We start from the raw sequence: 22,858 nt of genomic DNA on the forward strand, positions 1-22,858 counted from the left end.
TAGACGCGAGTATGCGGTCCTATATTAAACACAAAAATATTTACAAACCCGCCGCTTTACGTATTTTGAGATAAGCTATGCAGCACGTCACATTGTGTCTTGTAAGAGTGATTGATGTTTTAGTGGCTTACAAGAAGACTCAAAGAGGCCAAAAACTGTGAGTATACCTTTGCTGATTTGATGTCCTTTTTACTAACTGCCAGTGTTTCTTGTACCATTCATCTTCAAGGGCATACAACAAGCCCTCCTTCCCGAAACATGTTAAAATGGCATATTTCGTCGTTCGAATATTTCTGATGTCGAAAATATCCATTTTAAAGTGTCAAAAATGTAATCCCAGTTGAACTTTTGCAAGCAGAACCATTCCGCACGATTTTTTTCCCAGCAACCGAGGGGTCAAACATCTACACAGCCAGAAAAAAAAAAAAAACGGGCTGCGGAACAGATATTTTGCAGAATAGATCCGTTTTGATGAAAGACGTTTTGTATTTTTTTGTTTTGTATTTTATTGGATGTACAGTATTTTACTTGAAATTCGCCCAAGCGACAGTTTTAACTTCCCGACCTAAGTTATGATTATGTGAGACTATAACGATAACATGTTTTCTCTCTCCTCTAGAAATTGTCTTCAAGTAGCAAGTTTGACGTTTGCCAGATGGCAAAAACAGGCGCTTCCGCCTCTTTGGCTGTAGTACTTGACGATGTGAGGGTGGGACAGACCACTGTGGAGTGTCGGATGCGGATGGTGGATTATTGGGGTAGCCATGCTACTGGTTGTAGTGGTGACTCAGGTGTTGGTAGCAGCGTTGGTGATGATGTAAGTGCTGGTTGGCATGCTAGTGAAAGCAGTGGTGATGTAAGTGCTGGTTGGCATGCTAGTGAAAGCAGTGATGATGTAAGTGCTGGTTGGCATGCTAGTGAAAGCAGTGGTGATGTAAGTGCTGGTTGGCATGCTAGTGAAAGCAGTGATGATGTAAGTGTTGGTTGGCATGATAGTGAAAGCAGTGGTGATGTAAGTGTTGGTTGGCATGATAGTGAAAGCAGTGGTGATGTAAGTGCTGGTTGGCATGCTAGTGAAAGCAGTGATGATGTAAGTGTTGGTTGGCATGCTAGTGAAAGCAGTTGTGATGTAAGTGTTGGTTGGCATGATAGTGAAAGCAGTGGTGATGTAAGTGTTGGTTGGCATGATAGTGAAAGCAGTGGTGATGTAAGTGCTGGTTGGCATGCTAGTGAAAGCAGTGATGATGTAAGTGCTGGTTGGCATGCTAGTGAAAGCAGTGGTGATGTAAGTGCTGGTTGGCATGCTAGTGAAAGCAGTGGTGATGTAAGTGCTGGTTGGCATGCTAGTGAAAGCAGTGGTGATGTAAGTGCTGGTTGGCATGCTAGTGAAAGCAGTGGTGATGTAAGTGCTGGTTGGCATGCTAGTGAAAGCAGTGGTGATGTAAGTGCTGGTTGGCATGCTAGTGAAAGCAGTGATGATGTAAGTGCTGGTTGGCATGCTAGTGAAAGCAGTGATGATGTAAGTGCTGGTTGGCATGCTAGTGAAAGCAGTGGTGATGTAAGTGCTGGTTGGCATGATAGTGAAAGCAGTGGTGATGTAAGTGCTGGTTGGCATGCTAGTGAAAGCAGTGGTGATGTAAGTGCTGGTTGGCATGCTAGTGAAAGCAGTGATGATGTTAGTGCTGGTTGGCATGCTAGTGAAAGCAGTGGTTGTGATGATATTAGTGGTAGTGGTGGAAGTAGTGGTTGTGATGATATTGGTGGTAGTAGTGGTGTTAACTATTATAGAAGTAGTGGTGGTGATGATATTGGGGGTAGTGGTGGTGATGATATTGGGGGTAGTGGTGGGAGTAGTGGTGGTGATGATATTGGTGGTAGTGGTGGGAGTAGTGGTTGTGATGATATTGGTGGTAGTGGTGGGAGTAGTGGTGGTGATGATATTGGTGGTAGTGGTGGGAGTAGTGGTGGTGATGATATTGGTGGTAGTGGTGGGAGTAGTGGTTGTGATGATATTGGTGGTAGTGGTGGGAGTAGTGGTTGTGATGATATTGGTGGTAGTGGTGGGGGTAGTGGTGGTGATGATATTGGGGGTAGTGGTGGTGATGATATTGGTGGTAGTGGTGGTGATGATATTGGTGGTAGTGGTGGGAGTAGTGGTGGTGATGATATTGGTGGTAGTGGTGGGAGTAGTGGTGGTGATGATATTGGTGGTAGTGGTGGGAGTAGTGGTGGTGATGATATTGGTGGTAGTGGTGGGAGTAGTGGTTGTGATGATATTGGTGGTAGTGGTGGGAGTAGTGGTTGTGATGATATTGGTGGTAGTGGTGGGGGTAGTGGTGGTGATGATATTGGGGGTAGTGGTGGTGATGATATTGGTGGTAGTGGTGGTGATGATATTGGTGGTAGTGGTGGGAGTAGTGGTGGTGATGATATTGGTGGTAGTGGTGGGAGTAGTGGTTGTGATGATATTGGTGGTAGTGGTGGGGGTAGTGGTGGTGATGATATTGGGGGTAGTGGTGGTGATGATATTGGGGGTAGTGGTGGTGATGATATTGGGGGTAGTGGTGGGAGTAGTGGTGGTGATGATATTGGTGGTAGTGGTGGGAGTAGTGGTTGTGATGATATTGGTGGTAGTGGTGGGGGTAGTGGTGGTGATGATATTGGTGGTAGTGGTGGGAGTAGTGGTTGTGATGATATTGGTGGTAGTGGTGGGGGTAGTGGTGGTGATGATATTGGGGGTAGTGGTGGTGATGATATTGGGGGTAGTGGTGGTGATGATATTGGGGGTAGTGGTGGGAGTAGTGGTGGTGATGATATTGGTGGTAGTGGTGGGAGTAGTGGTTGTGATGATATTGGTGGTAGTGGTGGGAGTAGTGGTGGTGATGATATTGGTGGTAGTGGTGGGAGTAGTGGTTGTGATGATATTGGTGGTAGTGGTGGGAGTAGTGGTTGTGATGATATTGGTGGTAGTGGTGGGAGTAGTGGTTGTGATGATATTGGGGGTAGTGGTGGTGATGATATTGGGGGTAGTGGTTGTGATGATATTGGGGGTAGTGGTGGGGGTAGTGGTTGTGATGATATTGGGAGTAGTGGTGGTGATGATATTGGTGGTAGTGGTGGTGATGATATTGGGAGTAGTGGTTGTGATGATATTGGTGGTAGTGGTGGTGATGATATTGGGAGTAGTGGTTGTGATGATATTGGGAGTAGTGGTGGTGATGATATTGGGGGTAGTGGTGGTGATGATATTGGGGGTAGTGGTGGTGATGATATTGGTGGTAGTGGTGGTGATGATATTGGGAGTAGTGGTTGTGATGATATTGGTGGTAGTGGTGGTGATGATATTGGGAGTAGTGGTTGTGATGATATTGGTGGTAGTGGTGGTGATGATATTGGGAGTAGTGGTTGTGATGATATTGGGAGTAGTGGTTGTGATGATATTGGTGGTAGTGGTGGTGATGATATTGGGAGTAGTGGTTGTGATGATATTGGGAGTAGTGGTGGTGATGATATTGGGGGTAGTGGTTGTGATGATATTGGTGGTAGTGGTTGTGATGATATTGGTGGTAGTGGTTGTGATGATATTGGTGGTAGTGGTGGTGATGATATTGGTGGTAGTAGTGGTGTTAGTTATTGTAGTAGTGGCTTTAGTAGCAGTAGTAGTGAAGGTTGTAGTGGTAATGGGGGTGGTTATGATCACGGAGATGATGATGATTAGATGATGAAGACCATTATAAGGATGGTGGTGGGTGTGGCCGTGTGATGGTGACAGTAGAATAGCGGTGTTTGTGGTATTGTAGTAGTAGTAGTAGTAGATGGTAGCAGTAGTGTTGATCACAGAGATGAAGACCATTGTGACGATGGTGGTAGCTGTGATGGTGGTGACTGTGGCTTTAGTAGCGGTGAGGTGATGATGGTAGAAGTGCAGTTGGTTGGTATAGTAGCCATATGTAGTGATGACGGTGGGCTGGAAAGTATCCAGGATTGGCTGAGGGGGGTACACGCAGTAAAGAACATAGTAATTGAAGATTCTGTAATAATGGCACATATTTTGGCCGCCAAGGGGGTTTCACGAGTACACGTCTGAGGCCGATTAACTTTACCCTAGATCAGCGCCTAACCCCGGGTTAAAATCCGCTAATCGTAGGTTAGCTAACCTACGGATAACTCACCGTGAAAGCCAAGTAATCCCCCGCTTTACTAACCCTGGGAAAAACTGGTTTGAGGTGTAGAATTCACACAGCATACCCAGTAGATTAATAGAGAGCAACACAAATTTACCTTTGCTGGTTTTATTTTCGCAGAGCCCCAAAAACACCTCTACATCACCTGTTATTACCTCCATTTCATTGCCAAAAATGTCATTTGCACGATTCGAGTTTGTGCGTGACACTAGCGAGACAGATTCATTTCAAAAATAAATTTCATGTAACTTTCCGGCTGTCCCAGCACAATTTTCGAGTCAGCATCTCAACGAAGGTAGCATAACAAAGCGAAATGCTAGGAAATTTGATCCCTAAATTGTTTTAGTGTAGCTTCATTCTTTTTGTCGGCAACTTCATTTTATGAAACTTTAGTTCTACTTCAAAGTTTAGATGGCCTGTGTTACGCAAACTAAACCGTAGGTAAGCGAGTTAACCCACCTCGCGAGCAGGGTTAGATTTTACCTCCGAACTAATCAAGAGTTAGCGCTAATCAGCGTTTCGGGAACAGAACTAATCCGGAGGTAAACACTTAATCGTGGGTTAGGGTTAATTTAACCCTGGGTTAGCGCTAATCGGCTTTTCAGGAACCGGCCCCTGGTGGTGTTGTAAGTAGTATCAGTAGTAATGATGGTTGTAGCTATGGTGGTGACTGTGGTGTAAGTAGTAGTGTGATGACGGCAGTAGAAGTGGTGTTGGTTGGTAGTGTAGGCATAGTGGTTGTGATGGTGGTTTTGTGAGCAGTGGTGATGATGTAGGTGATCTGTAGTGATGATGACGACAATAAGATGATGGAAACCATTATGATTAAGGTGTAGTGGTGGTGGCTGTGGAGGCAGTGATGGTTAATCTATGGTATTCTAAACAGACAATAGAAAAATTACACAAACTCGTCAAATTTACAAATCAGCAGACACACATAAACAATTATAACAAAAGTTTTATTTCATTCAGTACAAATCGAAGCCGCTGGAATAAGAGGCATGCTACTCTGCCTTAACTTTGCCGTCATCTCTGTGATGAAGGAACACAATAGCAAATACAAACACTCCTAGCATCATGGAGAAAGCGCTGGCGTAATATGGGTAGGCCGAGGGGATGAACCTCTCATACTGGGTGTGTTGCTTGGGTCGCACAGACACCTGTACAACAAGAAAACAGAAATTAAAAAAGAAAAGTTAGAGAGTGTATCTACAGTAGCAGACTTTAAATCCTACAGTATTAGCCTGTAATGGTATTGGAAGTTGAGACAAGGAATAAAAATACATATATGGGCGTGAAGATTAACATATATAAAAATGCTAAAATATTGATAATATTCACATTCTATAATTATATTAATAAGAATGCAGAGGACTGTTCCACTTTGCGAATGCAGGGTTGCATAGCAAACTGGCAGGACGTTGTGACTGTGTTTGATGTGAGGATCTTGTAACAAGACTCAGGATAAAAAGATAAATGTAACAAGTGCTTGTCTCAGCATCAGTTTTTTTTATTCGCTGTGCTAAGACAATCCCCTATCAGCTTACATACCTGTGTCTTGCTAGACAGGTAGGAGTAGCCAACGCGGTTGTACTCAACCTTGAACTGGAACACTCCATACACATCAGGCAGCTTAAAGTGGGCAGTAAACAGTCCATCTGTCGTCAACAACAATAAAATTAATATACAATGTCAACAGTCATATACAACATTTGCAACATTAAGGTGGTAAAAAATGAATAAAAAAGTACTGGTAAAAGTAAATGTACGGGTAAAAGAATTTTTTAAGATTCTAAAAATATGTTACCATAGTGGTCTATATCAATAAAACATTTTATTACGGTATTACATGCGTGCACTCATATTGGTTGATAAGCGGACGAACATTGGTTGATTAGTGGGTGGCTCAGACACAACGCAACACATTTGATGAAAACAGTCTGCACACTCGCTTTGCCTGTCTCGACCTCCCAACCCAACCCAACCCCCGGTTCAAATCTGTGGAAAATCTACCTCTGGTTCGGTTGAGTGTGGTCCTGATAAAAGGATCAATCCTGAAGAATTCCATCTGCACATCGGAGGCCTGGTATGGCTGCCACTTGTTGCCAATCATCTCCTCAATCTGGATGCTGTAAAACTGTGCAGAGAAACAGCAATAACGTTAGTTATTCTATTATTTTAGTTAATCCCTAGGAATATCAAACCTAGTAGACTCTAGCTCTTGCTGTCTTTATCAAGTGCAAACCAGTTATGTCATGTCTGTTTTGTGCAAGGTCGTGCATGCAGTTAAATGGACTCTTGTTTCCTTATAATGAGCCACAGCTGTAACCCCCCCCCCCCCCCCTTGTGGGGGTTAAGAGATCTTGTTATTATGTGTGTACAACAAAAGGGGACTGCAGAAGTCTGAAGCCTGGCACAATCTCATTGAGATTTTTATAATGCTATATTAAATTATCAAATTATTATTAATTCCCCCCTAAATAAGGTATAGTTATGTACATACTCTATAGATAAAAAATGCTTCAATGTATTACAAATTCCAAATAAACCCTAGTAACTTCAGTACACTTACCACATTGTCTTCAATGGTGTAGGCAGCAGGAGGGTTGTCTTCTCCCACCTTGTGGTGCTTGACTTCACCCACACGCAGCACCCCACGCTGTTTAAACACCCAGTCAGTCACCGCAAGGGCTAGATCCTGATTGCCTGACTTGTCAAACCTGATAAGAAGGAAACATGGCCTTTAGTATCTACAATCCACAACAAAATTAATGCTGTGGTTACATTAGGATGCCAACTGAGGTTGAGTCTCGGTTAACTGAACCCAGGTTGGTCCTGGTTGACTTTTTGTGCAGTTACACAAGCTCACTTTACCTTAGTTGAGTTGTCAACAGCGAGGAACCAAGTGTCCTCGTGTCACAGGTTACTTATCAAGTGATCTACACCGATTATACTTTAGCGGAATTTGTTCTAGCTTATTTATTCTAGAATATATATAAGTTATTGAGCATACATTGAGCAACAATTTGCTTTTGAACCTGGTTAAACAAATTTATGTTTGAAAACAACAGATCATTTAGAGCTTAAAACTCGTATTGGGAATAAAACTAAAAGCCACACTAGAATTACCATCATAAGTCGAATCATCATTACGAAAAGCGACTAGGTTTTGAGCAAAACACACAAACAACCTTCAACCCTTAGAGGCGATTTTTTCAGCTCAAAACACAAGCAGTCGCTAGGTGAACATTCGCCCTCCAACATTGAGGAGGGGGAAGGGAAAATATCCCATTAGTTTTGTAACAAAATGTAGCAAACTTGCCTAGCAAAATTGGATATTTTACACAGTTGTATAGTACTTACTTCTTGGAGCCAGCCTTAGAGCTCTGCACAGAACGCTGGAAGAATCTAAGAAGCAGAAAAATAATTAATTACCCAACAATCCAAATCCTCTCTCTATCAGAAACTTTGACGTTAAGGGTTGGAGACAAAGGGGCAATCCAGAGAAACCATGGTCCAATAATCACTGATTATTCAAGGGTGCCCGGTCTGTCTCCTTGTCTGAGGGTGGTTCAATGTGTGTGGAACAAAAGGAAAACAGGGTGAACAATGCAGCGTAATGTCAAATGATGTCAATGGAGATAATGGGTGAAACAGATGCTAAGAGTTAGATACTCACTCATCACTGAAGAAGTCTAGAGAGCCAGAGAACACTACTCTAGCATTGTTCCTGGCCTGGAGTGCTAACAGATGCTAAGAGTTAGATACTCACTCATCACTGAAGAAGTCTAGAGAGCCAGAGAACACTACTCTAGCATTGTTCCTGGCCTGGAGTGCTGCAACCAGAACTGTACTCTTGCCAACGGCATGAGGGTACTGGTGGAAATAAACACAAAATAATAATATTAAAAATGATAATATTAATCATAATAAATAACAATTATACAACATACAATGTGTGTAAATTAATGTTTGACAAAATGGACAATATGGTTAATTTGGTTAATGTCAATACATTTTGATTCATGATATACAGCATGACAACAAATTCTTTCTATGGACTAAATAACCAACCCAGGCATCAAAAGTGACTTTCCATCTACATTATCTACATTATGCTAAGCAAGGCAGAACCCAATATTTCATACAAAAAATCAATTAACAAAAAATAGCAAAAATTGACCCTAATAGAAACTAATCACTTCCAAAAACGAAATCCTGAAGTCCATATACCTCCCCCCCCCAAAAAAAAGAAAGAATGTAACAGTTTTTTTGTATACCTCAGTGATTTTGACATCTGGGTAGTAGGAGTAAGCTGTAGAGGAGGCAGTGACCACCTCTAGCACAAGTGGATTGTCAACGTCAGTAGTCATACTGTAAGGCAAACATGATTATCAGGTATCTACATACATACAATTTAACAGCTGCATCTATTTTCAGACCTTTTGAGCTGGAATTACATAGCAAAAAAATATAGAAACATCAAAATAAATAAAAATCTAATGCAAATGTCAAAACAAATTGCACAAACATATACAGTAGCATAAAAGGTTGGATCAACAGTGATGGTGCATAAAAATTAAGTGTGCATTAAAATTTACAAATTAGGTAAGCTAATCCTTGTGGACAAAAGGCAAAAACATAAGAGGTTCCTCAGGCAGACGTGATAATAATCATGTCTGACCATGGAACACAGCCCAGGATTCTTTGTGTTTTATTTTGCTGAGTGAGAGACCTGATAAAAAAAATCTGGGACCAAAGACCAACAAATCCAACTAATTATAGAACCCATAAACATCTTATAGGCTCTTGAATTAACACATACCCTACACCCTTGAAGAGAAGAGGGCTGGTGACTGTTTTGCCAGTGACAGTATCTGCCTTGATGACGTTGCTTGGTTCTGCAACAACCAGAGTGTGCTGGGGAAAACAACGATGAGGTTTTATCGGAAATACTTCACTCAAATACCAAAGCACTGAAAAGGCTTAAATCCTACCTGATCCAAGTCACTGACATCATGACTTATGTGGTCGATGACTGCAGTCTTTTCCTCATCAAACTCCACACCACACTCACTGCCCAGCTCACGCAGAGGATCACCTATATAACATGAGAGAATGCTGAGCAAAACAACCAAGTTCTAACCACAAAATCTCTTATAAAAAATGTTCACAAGCTTATTTAGCCATAGCTTTGGAAATATGACTAGATTTTACAATAGACAAATTTTAAAATAAAGTCTTTACCAATGGCTGAGCTAGCAGCTACAAGGACATTTCCTCCTCCATCAATAAAGTCAGTAATTGCCCTGACGTTTAAGGAACCTCCAAACTCTGTGATGGAAACAGGAACCAGTTAGAACATTATCTATATTTCAACCATTACAAAAACTTCATAATGTCACACTATGATAAAATAGCTTTTCCAAAATAATGGACAATGTTTCATGCAGAAACAGGGAATAAAGGCAGATTATAAATTACCAGTGAAAACTTGCTTTGAGTACCTAAGGTCACTGATTTTCTAATTAACCACTTTTCATCTCAGTGAAAAGTCTCAGGAAGTATTTATCTCAGTGGGTATTCGCTAATATGCACTTTGACATCTGAAAATTATTGATTATACTGACAGTGGAAAAAGAAGACACATTAAAATTACCTTCCACAGATGGGGAGAAAATGACAAGGTTGTCATATAGAAATTCTCCATACTTGACGAGGGCTAGGCTTGCGTCATCTGCAGTCCTGAAGGTGAGCTCATAACCTTTGGCTATTAACACAAAACAAAAACTCTTTTAAGACATCATACACCATTGAACTTGAAAGTCAGTTCAAATATCAGTAACTTTTTTTAGTTTCGTCAGCATTCTCAACTCACTAACAGAAAAGTTAAATAAATTTCAATTGTTTCTATTTTTTATTTCAAACAAGCTTTAAGTAGTTTAACGATTGCAATTTCGTTTACTAGTGTAGTAAGCTTAAGTTATAAATTACATTGTTTAGTTCTGAATATTAAGTTACTTATTCAGAACTAAACAACAAATTTTACGTTACAACAAACTACACTAGGAATTGATGGTCAACTTCAAAATAAAAAGAATACTTCTTCAGGTTTTTCAGGTGATAGTTTACTTGCACTATAGGGTCGACTCTACTCAACACCGTCATATCATAGCTTTCGTGAAATAAAAATAAGTATAAGACTAAGTTGCTACAAAGGAAGACTTAATTATGCCCAGACATTATTATCAGGCCATCAAAGAGTGGTTATAGCCGAGATGAATTCGTATTCGTGTTTTTCTTTGAGAGAAAAGTGTAGAATCGAGAGAACAATGGCGTTATTATAAAGCCAAACTTACCTTTTAGAGAGCTGAAAAATATAGAATGAGTCTCTTTGGTGTTAGCATTATCTAAAAGAACAAGCGTTCGTTGACCAGCAAAGGAGGAATGGAGGAAAGAAAGCAGGAAAAGAAGGCAAAAGCCGGCAAAACGACACGTGTGCAATGCAGCCATTTTGAGAAGGTCGGAAAGTGGAAGAGTGAAGAGCCTCGGTTTCGTGTTAAGGGGAGCAGCCGTTCCAGGCTCTAGCGGCCAAAAGCGCCATCAGTTTCATTGTCAGGCAACATGGTCTCGAGAATGAATTAACGATTATCTTTAAATGTTATTTGACCACTGAATTAATGATAGTCATTAATTCATTGTCATGCGCATGGACAAGTGAATTATAAAGCGTTCGACGCAGCGTCTAGGTATCACATCCAATATGGCGCCCAAATCTCGTGGTAAGTGGGACGCAGTTCGGCGCTGTTTAAGCTTTTACTGACCATCATCAAAGGCTCTTTTGGATATGTGTAAACGATGGGAGCCTTTGGCGATTTTTTTTTACCTCCTCGTCTATTTTTTTGTAGGTAAAAGAAAGAAATCCGTAGAAGAACTTCTCAAAGAAGGCAGAGACTTGCTTGATCGGCAAGAAGTAAAATCAAAGCGAAAGAGGAAACCGGTTCGATTTTTATTTTCTACCGATCCAGCCACGGGACTCAGAAATAACAAAGGGACGTATAAAGGTCAGAAAAAATCCTGCAATTTTACAGGGATATTCAAATTTCACAATGGATTTCCATAAGGGTATTTAATTGTGACCCTAGATTTCCAAAGATTATTCTCGAATTTTCACAGGATTCACACGACAGATTGTGGTAGAGCAAATTTGGGCTCCTCGATAGGTGGATTATGATTTGTTTTAATGGAATGGTCAAATTCTCCTTTATCGCGTTATTGTCGATTAATAATATTAAATAGTTATCAGCGAACGGAGCTCAGTATTCTTTTGACAATGGTAAACCTGCGTACCCGTGCGTACTTGCCAAAATGACATCGCTATGCGCCTGACTATGATAACATACGGTACGCGTATCTAGAGCGGTTTTCGTATGACTGGCTACTTCAAAAGAGATGTTTTCATGTACCCTTAACACCTTTGCGGAAATGATAGAAAAATGCCGTGCTTGTGGTGCCAAGGAACGAGGAAAATGCTGCTGTCCAGTTCTAGAGAAATCCTTCTATGTATTTTGCCGTGAGAGATGTTCTCCCAAGTACATCAGTGAGTGCAAGAGGTGCCTTAACATGGGAAATAGCTCAACACATGCTTGCCTGGACTTCTTCTTCTGTAGAAGGTGCAACGAGGAATACCGTGCCCGAGAAAGATTGAAGCATTTTTAAAGAGGCTACGTCACGGTTATAGCGTAATTTAGCCCAAGCTTAACAAGACCAGTAACCGTTTGTTCGTTGGGAATATCCATCTAGGTTTGTAGAAAAACCGTTTTGATTTTATAACTTTGTTTAAATTGTGCTTTACTAAGCCTGACATAGCCCCTTTAAACCGCTTTGCATATAATAAGATTAACTCAAATAGTGCAACTAATGCAAAATGAAAAAGTGGGGCCTGATATGGTATGGGTTCACAAAAGCGAGGTGTCATCATCACAGTTTAATATTTTATTTATTTTATATCTTATTTAAGTCTAGTGCACACTAGCGACAAAGTACGGCGCCACACTAACAAAATTCAATCAAAAGCTAAAATTTACTAAAATGAGCGCACGAAAATACATAAATAAAGCGATATTAACATGTTACAAAATTCCTGTGCATTTTCTCTCACTTTTACGTTTGCGATAAAACGCTGTTATATCTAGTGTGCACGACGCTACGGCCTTTTTGTTATACGGTCATTTTGTTATATGCCCGGGGAGGGGGAGGACTCCCACAAAAATGACGGGGGTGCTCGATAAGAAAAATAAAATTGACCCCTAAGAGATAGCATGGTAGGCGTGGGACTTTATTTTTAAATAATTAAAATTAAAGAAAGCAAAATACTTCTAATTGCAGATAGCAAAAATTTTATATATTAAAATATTTTATTAAAACAATGTGCAGTATGAAGTAACACCATTTTTTTGTGGGAGCCCCCCTTACCGTTAGGTGACTACGTATCAATTTCTTATTGCACCTACTAATCAATTTCCAATTCTGGGTGCCGGGATTTGAGTTATTCCGAAATAAAATTGCAAATATCACCCAACATTTGATTAACCTATTTATCGCAAGATCCTTGAAATAGTTCTGGAGTCAACGAGAACAAACATCCATTGAAACGGGGCTTCCTTACTGTTTGAACATGGCATAAACGTATTAGGGAATAAATGATTGTACCAACGGAAACATTTGATTCGCACTAGGAAACGTTAAGGAACAACGAGGAAGTAGCTTATAGTCCTTTATGGTATAATTAAAATCAATTTGAACATGAATAATAGAGTCGCAAAGTTGGATACTGTGATTTGTGTTTGATTCAGCAATTGAACAAATGTTTGTTTTTACTTTTTATTTAATGTCAACAAAACTAGATATTTGAAGGAATTTGTAAATAAAATTGTAATAAAGTACTATTTTAATAATGTGTTCTGTGAATTTTATGACATATCTATAAATAGTTTTATAAAAATAACTCTTCAATATAGATATCTCTCTCTACAATGTAATACTTCGCTGCCTTTGTCATCCCAATACATGAAATCACAGAAACGTTTTTTTAGTTTAATGGCAATATAAATATTTTGCACTCCATAGATTGGTGCTCAAACCCTAGGTACAAATAATTTGAGTTGAAGTTGGCAAATGGTCACCATTTTTGTTCTGAGAGCTCTTTGTTAAAATGCAGAAAGTTTGTCCCACTTTTCAAATGCAAGAGAGAAGAAGTCTAAAACAGGCAGGTGTATAAATGATATAAAAGGGAAAGGGACTCGCGCATTTGCAAAAATAAGTTCATAAAAAGTGCTCTTCCATAAGTAAAGCTTAAAAAAATTGATAATTTACTGCAGTTTCCATGATTCTGCGAATTCTCGCTAATGATTTACAATGTTAAACCCACCTCCTGCCTTACGTCACTAAGCCTCTCAGTGCTACATGTGAGAGTTCACAGAATTGAGAAAACAGCAGTAATTATTTCGGAAATTTAAATAATTTGATTTTTATAAAAATATATGATATATGCATCTTGAATCTCTGCTGTTAAATATTCAGAAAATAATCACTTTGATAAGTGAAAAAATTGACAGCGACATCAAAATGTCATAACTGTAACTGATGTAAAAGCCCCTACCTGTACAAAATAAAATAAATTTATATAATGAATTTATTACATTTTTGTAAAAATATATCTTGTATCTAAGCTGTCTCAGAATCATAAATAATCACCTTACTAAGGGACAATCAGAGAGTACGTGGCTAATTTAAAAATGTAGATATAGAGTGGTTTCCACAACAATCTTTATAGATACAATTACGCGGATGTGTAAATTTGTGCATCAATTTCTAATTATTTTTCATATATATTTTTTTAATGAAAAACAGAGGTATGGAGTCCGATTCTGGATTTCTTGGCGGTAAACGTTTTGATTTTATCACTTTGTTTAAATTGCACCCTAGTCACCGATGAATAAATATTTAAAAAATATGAAGATGAAACACCAACTTTGAGCGCCCTGGCTCCGTTAGCTGAATAGTTATTCCAGGGGCCCTGCTCCCTCAAATACATAACGATATACTATATGAACATTGCTAGAAGTGCGAAATAAATATGTCTATCTGGATATAATTCTCGATTTCCTTCTCAAGATGATTTTATAGCCAGTTTTTGCGCAAAAGGTTAGGGGAAAACTGCTTTAAAATTATTTTTATGCGGAAATGGTTAAGTTCCTCACACAACTTTAGGAACTAGGGTGCAATTTAAGCCAAGTGGTAAATCTAACACCTGTTTTAGCAAACGTTTCTCCAGCAACACGTGGATGATGGCCGATGTAGCTCCTAAACTTGCAAAGCATCATTTGAGAGTAAGTGCTCAAATAGCCAGGTAATGTATGGAGGTTTATTTGATATACAGCCAAATAAAACCCAACAAAGTCATAACTTACAGGGGCACCATGATTTGCTGGAGAAACGTTTAGTGCATCAACACAATTTCTGTAAAGCTAACCTGTTCAGGCCTACCATTACTGCTTTACACAAGGAATCCTTTGGTAGAGCAAAGAACATCCCCTTTTGCAAATATCTGTTCTCCATGCTATTCCCTAAAACAAGAGGGGCTTCCACGTTATCCTTGACTGATGTGAGCTGAACACACACATGGTTCGGGGGGATTTCATGGCCATGGAGGGTAGTTAAATGTGGCATCAAAATCCCAGCAGCCAACCAGATATCATCCTTTTTATACATTACCGTATCTGCAAAAAATAAATAGAATATAGAACTGAATAGATATCTTTGCAAAACAGGTTGGAGGAGGCTACCAGTGTCAAATATTTAACAAAATGACTATCCCCCTTACAGAAAAAAATGCACTCGACAAGTGTCAACTTTTCGCGCAATGCACTGCTTAGCGTGCCGTAGCTGCATTGAGTTATAGTTGCATGCTGCATAGGCGTGCAGCTGGGTCACGTTAATTAGTGCCATTTCTTTGATTTAAAAGCATCTCATCAAGTTCAAAATTTAGCCGCTGCACCCAAATCAACCTCCACATCCCCGTGCAAAGTACGACGAGTTGATCAAAGCAATCGTCGCCGCCTTGAAGCTCGGAGCCTCTGGTACCCAGGGTATGTGCAAAGAGAATTCTAAAAACGTGCAAGTATCAAAATTTGCTCGTGGTAGTGGTACAATGTACACATAAGAGTATATTATCAGATCGCTCTTTTCATCATGTCGGAATAAACCGAAGTATAGCCCTAGTCAAATACAGTATCAGAACATTACAATTAACATAGCATATTGCACTATTGCTCCTGTCAAACTTTGTATCACAGGTAGATGAAAACCACTCTATGCTATTATTCTATGGATTGTCTGTGTTATTAGCTCTATACTGTATATTGTTTTGTTCTTTAATCTTCAAGTAGGAGATCTATATTGTTTTATTTCGGTTGTGCCTGCAAAGAATACCTGTTTTAGATGTGACAGTGAAGGGCGGTGGGGATGCTGATGCTGACAAAGTAGATTTTGTTGTGCTACAAAGAGTAGCAGCAGCCTGTGGCACAGCTCTTGTAGGTGCTTGTGGCTGTGGCGTCGCTGTTGTATGTGCTGTTGGCTGTGGCGTAGCTGTTGTAGGTGCTGTTGGCTGTGGCACAGCTTTTGTAGGTGCTGGTGGCTGTGGCGTAGCTGTTGTAGGTGCTGTTGGCTGTGGCGTAGCTGTTGTAGGTGCTGTTGGCTGTTGCCCAGCTTTTGTAGGTGCTGGTTGCTGTGGCGTAGCTGTTGTAGGTGCTGTTGGCTCTGGCGTAGCTGTTGTAGGTGCTGTTGGCTGTGGCGTCGCTGTTGTAGGTGCTGGTGGCTGTTGCCCAGATGTTGTAGGTGCTGGTGGTACTTGTGTTGTGCTAGATGGAGTGGCAGCAGCAGCATGTGGCATAGCTGTTGAAGGTGCGGCTAGCATTGGTGCACCTGTTGCACCATCTTGAAAACTGAAGGGTTGTGGTGGTTCTGGATCAGGTACCCTGTTTTTCTTCCTGTATTCTGCAAATAAATACACTACTGCATTAGAGTTTTGATGTATCTACTTTTCCTTTTCTTTTCCTTCTTCCTTTTCTTTTCTGTGCTTAAGGTGACCTGCAACTGTTTCAAAACACTGGGTGGATACCTGCCGATTTTATGTTCAACCTTAGTAAAAGTTAATTTTATGAAGCCATCATTACATTTTATTAGACTGTATATAGATGTCTTTTTAAAAATACCTAAACCGATGATATGTTAATGAGAAAAATGTAAATGCAACAACAATACAATAATCTTTAATTACCGAGGGTAGCATATTAACCGAAATACAGCGGTTTGGCTATAAGATATCCATATGAAAATACCCTGCGAGTAGTGGCTGAGATAAAGAAACCAGCAGGGTACTTGCTGTTATATTTTAATTTAATGATGGCTCTATAAAATTAAATTATGATTGCAAGCGTTGAACATCATACAAGGTCAAAAACAAGCAGATAGCACACAAGTTTGGAAACAGTAAGCAATTCTGGAAAATTACCCTTGAGCCACTTGAAATAAGAAAAACATCGGGTGGTATCATAAATCATGGTTTGATATTGGACTTTTATGGATCACTTGTACAACTGATCATTTTCCTCAACATTTTCAGTCATATTTGTGACTAATTTTTTATAGCATTTTGAAAGCCAGTTGTGTGAATAACAATAATAATGACAATGATAAAACACAAAAAACAAAGCTTAAACAACCTTTTTCAACAACTTCGGCCATCACTAAAAATTACCCAAGCATTTTTGTTACTGTAAATTCAATAATGCAACTAAAACTTGAAAATGGAAATAATGCTTTGATAAAATAGTGGAGCGGACACAAATTTTGATATTGTGTCAAGATCAATTATGTAAGAAATGAAAAAAGTTTGAAGTGAGAAGAGAAAAACAAATAGCAAACTCTTTATAAAGGATATGGGGGAATGGGTTGGGGTGGGGACATTCTTTACACCCCTACAACATATATTCCTCTTATACCCTTCATTAGGAATGGTTAGTGGATAATGTTCCAAGATGGCGGTAGAGGCACATAGACTGCTGTTATATTAAATATTGGACTGTATCAGACATTTAGGGTCTCTAATGTGCCAGATTTATTCACACAAATTCATTTTGTCTCAGCTTTTAGGCAGTTTTAGGGGTGGTCCAAGGAGGTGGTACATGGACCAGGGGTTCCATGTTTTGTGATCTCCCAGTCCTTAGTCTCACCTTCCATAAATGTCTCAAACATTTTCTTTACCATTTTTCCAAGTTCATGGGCAGGCTTCTCCCCCTTGTGCCCAACAAAGGCTGCACCGGCACCTTCTGTGCCATAGCACTCTACTGTTGTGCCCAGACCATGTTTTTTAAATGTCAAAATGACAATGTCATTTTGGTGTTTCTGATGCAGGACGTCTGCCTAGAATCAAATAAATATGCAATGCTGTGAGGCCAGAGTATGAAATTTGAAACATGCTCCAAGAATGTGACTTGAGGGGACAGAACTTAAATTTAAGCTGACAGTGCAATAGTCTAAGGATACATTATTAGACTACATTTAGCTGCAACATAATAAACTGATTACATAATCTGAAGACTGCTGAGTGTGCATGTCTGCATGTATTCGCTTAATTACTATTATTGTGTCATGCAAAATGATAACTTATTAATTATGTAATCCTTGACCATTCTTGCAGACATAAATCTTGGGCTAAATTATGGCTTAAAATTAGGCACACTCACCATTCAGAGGCATACAATGGTGAAAATTGCATTCAACCTTACACCTAAACTTAGATGTGAGAGGCATCTGAAGGGAACAGTCATGCTCTACCAGATACCACACAAAACGATTCCGTCTTCAGAGATTTTTGAAAAGGTGTTACAACCCAAGGGGAGAATTCAATATCTCTTATGTAAAATATTTTTGGCATTTTTACTATTTATGTTTAGAGGGACCAACTCACCCAATGTGCACCACACCTTGAAAGTATCAAAATAACAACATACTGGGAAACAATGGATAATTGTCCACCCTTCTTTTGCTCACACACAGAGGTTCCAAATGCGATATGGTGGTTCTGCATACACATGTTTATCTGCACATGGTGCACAGTGTGGTTGAGCTGGCACCTTTAAGAAAACCTATTAATTAACACTTTATTGACTGGGACTGAGGGAAACAGCAGGTTTTGTTGTGCTATTTTAACACAAAACAATGCTTTCCCAAGGTTCCAGTCAATGAAAGCTTTATTATCATAAAAAGTGTCACAATGTGAATGCAAAATGCGAGGGAATAAAAAGCAAACTCTATGTAAACCATTTGTAAATATTGACATAAATGAATGCAAAAGTTGTGTGACTTCCGGTTTAGTTTAATTCACAGTACTTAAATTGTACTGTTGCCATCATTGCTGCCTGGGGAAACCGTCAAATTTCTTCAAGTTCAGGTGATGCACCCTCTACCAAAATTAGATACTAGAAAACATGAACTTTGACACTTGGTATATAATAGATGAAAAATGTTAATTGTAATTGTTAATATCACACACCCTATAATACATCATGTCTTTTTGATTGGTTGGGTTGGTTGTCCCTTTCTTTTCAATAGCATCATGGTTCGACTTGACCTTCTTTGCAAAAATGTATGAGCAGTTTTCATTTTTGCAGCTGCGACATGCAGTAGGACAATTTGTACCACATTCTGGACAGGCCTATGGTAATAAAAACAGAAATTATAATAAAATAAATTATCATACAACTAAGAACAAAGCTCTTTTTTATCCAGGTATGCACACAGAATCAATTGGAGACAATCCGCTTCAATACAATGGCCACCATTGTGACATGTAAAGCAGATAATGCTCAGGACAATGTCTGCTTTCCATGTTACAATAGAGGCTATCCCATCACTCTATGCGCATACCTGGAGAAAAAAGAGCAGCAATTTTCAATCTTTAGCGTAATTAATTTTACAAACATGATGCATAGAAGACTAGCAGTAACTATTAATACAGTATTATAAACATGATAAATTATAAAAAAGATGAGACTTTCTTATTGAGTCAAACACTGTATGTCATACCTTAAGCCGCGGTACTATCTTCTTGTTTGGTGTTTGTGGTTTGTATTTTAATAGAAAAGTAATAAAATGTGTTACAATATATTAAAGGTTTTTTTTGCATGGCCTGTAAAGTTTGCATGGCCTGTAAAGTTTGCATGGCCTGTAAAGTAAGCATAACATTACCATAAACAGAATTTCATAACATATCACTAAAAAAAATCTATATTTTTATATATTCTGTGTAAACTATTGCTGGCAATGTAATCTCTTAGTAAAAATGAGGATAATTATATTTAATATCGAGTTCGTGGGGTCCCACATAGAGGAGGAGGGTATCTTGAGGGTATCTTTAAATGGATATCTAATAGCATCTGATTAGAAACTATCTGATAATATCACAATATCCGGGAGTCCTGCATAAGGATGGATGAAGTATCTAAATAGATGTCTAATATCACTCCTGCAATTTATCCTGAATTATAAAATAGCGCTGATAGAAAGCATGTTATTCGGAATATATATTTGGTTTATAATAACATATTAGTACATTTGGTACGCATATTTAAGCCAACTTGGCTATAACAGTTTAGCAGCCGAAGATAATGTAACAGGGATGGTTTAGACGTGCAAACAACTTTGACTTGGGAACCTTTCTTCTTGATATAAAGCAGCTGTATGGGGACCATGGACAAGAGTATTATCGCATGGTAGCTAATATATGCTCCATTGCTTTTGTAAGCTTATTTCAGAAATATTTCGGATCACGTTGAACGATCGAAGCATTCCACACGTGATAGATCATCGTACTTATCGATCAGGATTTCTTTATACTTTTCCCGCATTTGAACTACGAAATCGAAGTTTGTCAAAACGAGAGATCAAATATTTGAATAAAAATTTCACGCTCAATGAACAATTGACAAAACAAATCGTTTTAAGCCAAGTATTTCAAAAGGTTTTGACCTCGCTTACCAGTCATCCTCGCTTGCTTCAATGCTTGAGTAGTCAACCATGTGCTCAACAACACCTTAGCATCCGCGCCTTGCGCATGACAATGAATTAATGACTATCATTAATTCAGTGGTCAAATAACATTTAAGGATAATCGTTAATTCATTCTCGAGACCATGTGGCCAGGTTGTCACGATTCCATTGGATGGTATAGTATTAGTCCCCACATAGTTTTGACGCTTTGTTTTCATGTGCCGTTCCAAATGCAAATGAAGTCGATTGTTTTCAGACTCGTACCTAGTCGTTATTTGGTGTTGCGGGGACATCCACAGGAACCCTGAAGTGGATTCCGACCCTGAAGCCGAACCCTGACAGTCATGCAACCTCTCCAAAATGCATCGCGCGGCGTCTGGGTACGAGACTGAATTGTTTTTTATTTTCATTTGCACACTTACTTGGAACGGCAGATAAAACGGCGTCTTCACTAGTCCTTAGACTATTCCGTACAACCAGTTCGATTACAGAAAATAAAGGAAATGCGCTTTGGGTATTGTTTGCTATGCTTTGGAAGATTCTAGAAAGAAGACTGTCGTTTCTTAGAATTAGACCCCTTGGTATGACGTCTTTTAATTTTCTAGGGAAATTTTGGTTACTGCATACAAATAAAATTTGCTTTGCTTGCAGATTTTTTCGACCATATAAAGCGTGCAGAAGTTAATTGATGGATTATATCATCATATCATACTGTACCTGCTTCTCTGAAAGACAGAAGTCGTAACTCGATTGGAAATTCGAACAAGCGTTAAGCGAGCGAATATCCACGAGAGCGCATAATAAGAAAAGAATGTAAGTGAAACAGATATCAGAATCGTAACAAAATCGAAAAACCTTTCATCTGTAAAAAACAACAAATTGAAACCAGCAATGTCTGATCCGAGAAAAATGCCGCGAATTATTTAGTCAATAGTCAAGCCAGCTTTATTCACAGTGGAGTTAAGGGGACGAAATAGGAAGCGAAACCCGTAACATGTTTATACGCGCGTGTGAAATTCGGAGGCGCGAAAGAGACGCAAGAGCAGAAGGAAGAAAAGAAATCGTTCCGTTCTCTTCTTCACCACTTGCTTCTTAGGTTCTTTTTAATAACGTTCTTGTATTTGTATTGCAGCTATGGCCCGCAAAAGCCCTTCAAGGAGCCCGGAGAAATTATATTTGCATCCTAAAGTGCATCCTCGGGACTTCCCCGTGGCTCGTTACCCTCGGGACTTCCCCGCGTCCCGTAAACCTCGGGACTTCCCCGCGTCCCGTAAACCTCGGGACTTCCCCGCGTCTCGCTATGCATGGGTAACGCTCGTCATGTGTGGTGATGGGTACGCTGCGGGCGCTCTAGCTGTCGCACACTCACTGAGAATGGTAGAAACCCGCCATGACCTTGTCTGCATGGTAACACCTGACGTCACACATTCTACCTATCGACACCTGTGCGTCGTGTACGATCACGTGATCGAGGTGCAGTACATCCAACATCCGTGTCCTAGACTCAAGTCTGAGAAGCAGCAACGGATGTACAACGACTGGATCGAGTCCTCGTTCACCAAGTGGAACTGTCTCAAGCTGGATTATGAGCGTGTGTTGTTTATAGACGCGGATATGATTGTCAAAGAGAACAGTGATGATCTGTTTGAGCTACAGCCCCCAGCGTCAATATTTGCCATCCCTAATGCCAGACCCTGGGGTAATTTACCCAACGTCTATCTCACCAGATCTGGCAACCCGCCAAAGCATGGTGAACTTATCTCACCAGACCTAGTGAAGCGCGCAGTCAGGTCTTACAGCTTTGTCGCATGTGGAGCCATGGTACTTCTTCAGCCAGACCTAAAGGATTTCAACGATCTTTGCAAGTTTATCAAAAAAGATGCTGTATTTGGCGACGGTCTTAAAACGACCTCCGGTGCAGATGAAATTTCAATTAGTTTATTCTACGCGAACGCTGGAGTTTCGTGGACAAACATTCATCGCCGCTACTCAGTAATTGCCTGGAAGCGAGACTGGGCAATGCCGTCTAAGCCCTATATCCTGCACATCTTTGGTCGACCCAAACCATGGGAGAAGGGCTGTGCCTGGCCCGACCCAGATTGGTGGGGTGTTGTCGATGACCTCCTGAGGTTACACCCCGATCTCAGTAAGCTGTACCCCTCTCGTCCTGCGGTTACAACCAATAATAATATGTTAGGTTACTAATATCATGACTGAATCAGAGAAACCCTAAGGGGCGGCATTTGGGTGTGGTCAACAGCATTTCTTACCCCTAATAGATAGCACATGAGGTGTAGTCAAAGCCATCTTTAAGCATAGAAAAATTAATTCCAGTTTTCCTGAATTGCGACTCTTAAGACGCCACCATCGAGTACATAACTTTTCTGACAGAATTCTTGCCCAGTTGTTATTAGTGTGTGATGATCCACTAGCTTGAGACCCCCTAAGTGATAGCACGATTTAGTAGAATTTCATACCCAAAAAGGACCATCACCCATGTTTACTTTTATGGGGATTCCCCCGGGCTACATCACATAGAAGACTGCTCTTCAAGCCTCAAG

General features: G+C 39.9%; 5 protein-coding genes and 1 long non-coding RNA gene across 7 annotated transcripts; 2 read left to right on the plus strand and 4 right to left on the minus strand.

Annotated features, from left to right (window-relative positions):
• Nucleotides 1-787: 787 nt before the first annotated feature.
• LOC125561326 (hepatitis A virus cellular receptor 1-like) lies at nt 788-1,693 on the minus strand. The gene has a single exon (XM_048725457.1). The coding sequence runs from the start codon at nt 1,691-1,693 to the stop codon at nt 788-790; it is 906 nt and encodes a 301-aa protein (XP_048581414.1).
• A 186-nt stretch (nt 1,694-1,879) lies between these two features.
• Nucleotides 1,880-4,048, minus strand: LOC116618418 (integumentary mucin C.1; the record flags this gene model as incomplete). The annotated part of the gene is made up of 3 exons (XM_048725458.1): nt 3,701-4,048; nt 2,234-2,284; nt 1,880-1,927 (listed from the first exon to the last, which is right to left on the minus strand). Coding segments are annotated over exons 1-3 (447 nt in total), but the record flags the coding sequence as incomplete, so codon positions are not given.
• Nucleotides 4,049-5,124: 1,076 nt separating this feature from the next.
• LOC5512578 (dolichyl-diphosphooligosaccharide--protein glycosyltransferase 48 kDa subunit) lies at nt 5,125-10,771 on the minus strand. Of its 2 annotated transcripts, XM_032382032.2 has the most exons (13): nt 10,544-10,771; nt 9,844-9,954; nt 9,432-9,518; nt 9,182-9,285; nt 9,010-9,104; nt 8,465-8,558; nt 8,013-8,060; nt 7,864-7,919; nt 7,548-7,592; nt 6,757-6,904; nt 6,198-6,321; nt 5,736-5,842; nt 5,125-5,344 (listed from the first exon to the last, which is right to left on the minus strand). In XM_032382032.2, exons 1-13 carry the CDS (start codon nt 10,695-10,697, stop codon nt 5,189-5,191), a joined length of 1,329 nt encoding a protein of 442 aa, XP_032237923.1. In that variant the 5' UTR covers nt 10,698-10,771; the 3' UTR covers nt 5,125-5,188. The 2 variants fall into 2 exon arrangements, with proteins under 2 accessions (XP_032237923.1, XP_001632938.1); XM_001632888.3 differs by lacking the exon at nt 7,864-7,919 and having other exon boundaries at nt 7,957-8,060; nt 10,544-10,766.
• On the plus strand, nt 10,770-13,143 carry LOC125561188. The gene is made up of 2 exons (XR_007307210.1): nt 10,770-10,966; nt 11,093-13,143. It is a non-coding gene; the product is annotated as an uncharacterized LOC125561188 (long non-coding RNA).
• Nucleotides 13,144-14,158: 1,015 nt separating this feature from the next.
• On the minus strand, nt 14,159-16,137 carry LOC125561327 (salivary glue protein Sgs-3-like). The gene is made up of 2 exons (XM_048725459.1): nt 15,678-16,137; nt 14,159-14,965 (listed from the first exon to the last, which is right to left on the minus strand). Exons 1-2 carry the CDS (start codon nt 16,135-16,137, stop codon nt 14,694-14,696), a joined length of 732 nt encoding a protein of 243 aa, XP_048581416.1. The 3' UTR covers nt 14,159-14,693.
• Nucleotides 16,138-20,948: 4,811 nt separating this feature from the next.
• On the plus strand, nt 20,949-22,615 carry LOC5512568. Its single transcript, XM_001632846.3, has 2 exons — nt 20,949-21,110; nt 21,430-22,615. The coding sequence occupies exon 2, from the start codon at nt 21,432-21,434 to the stop codon at nt 22,500-22,502; it is 1,071 nt and encodes a 356-aa protein (XP_001632896.2). The 5' UTR covers nt 20,949-21,110; nt 21,430-21,431; the 3' UTR covers nt 22,503-22,615.
• The last annotated feature ends 243 nt before the right edge of the window (nt 22,616-22,858 follow it).

The sequence above is a fragment of the Nematostella vectensis genome, chromosome 3, assembly GCF_932526225.1.
Source record: "Nematostella vectensis chromosome 3, jaNemVect1.1, whole genome shotgun sequence".
Classification (NCBI taxonomy): Eukaryota; Metazoa; Cnidaria; class Anthozoa; order Actiniaria; family Edwardsiidae; genus Nematostella; species Nematostella vectensis.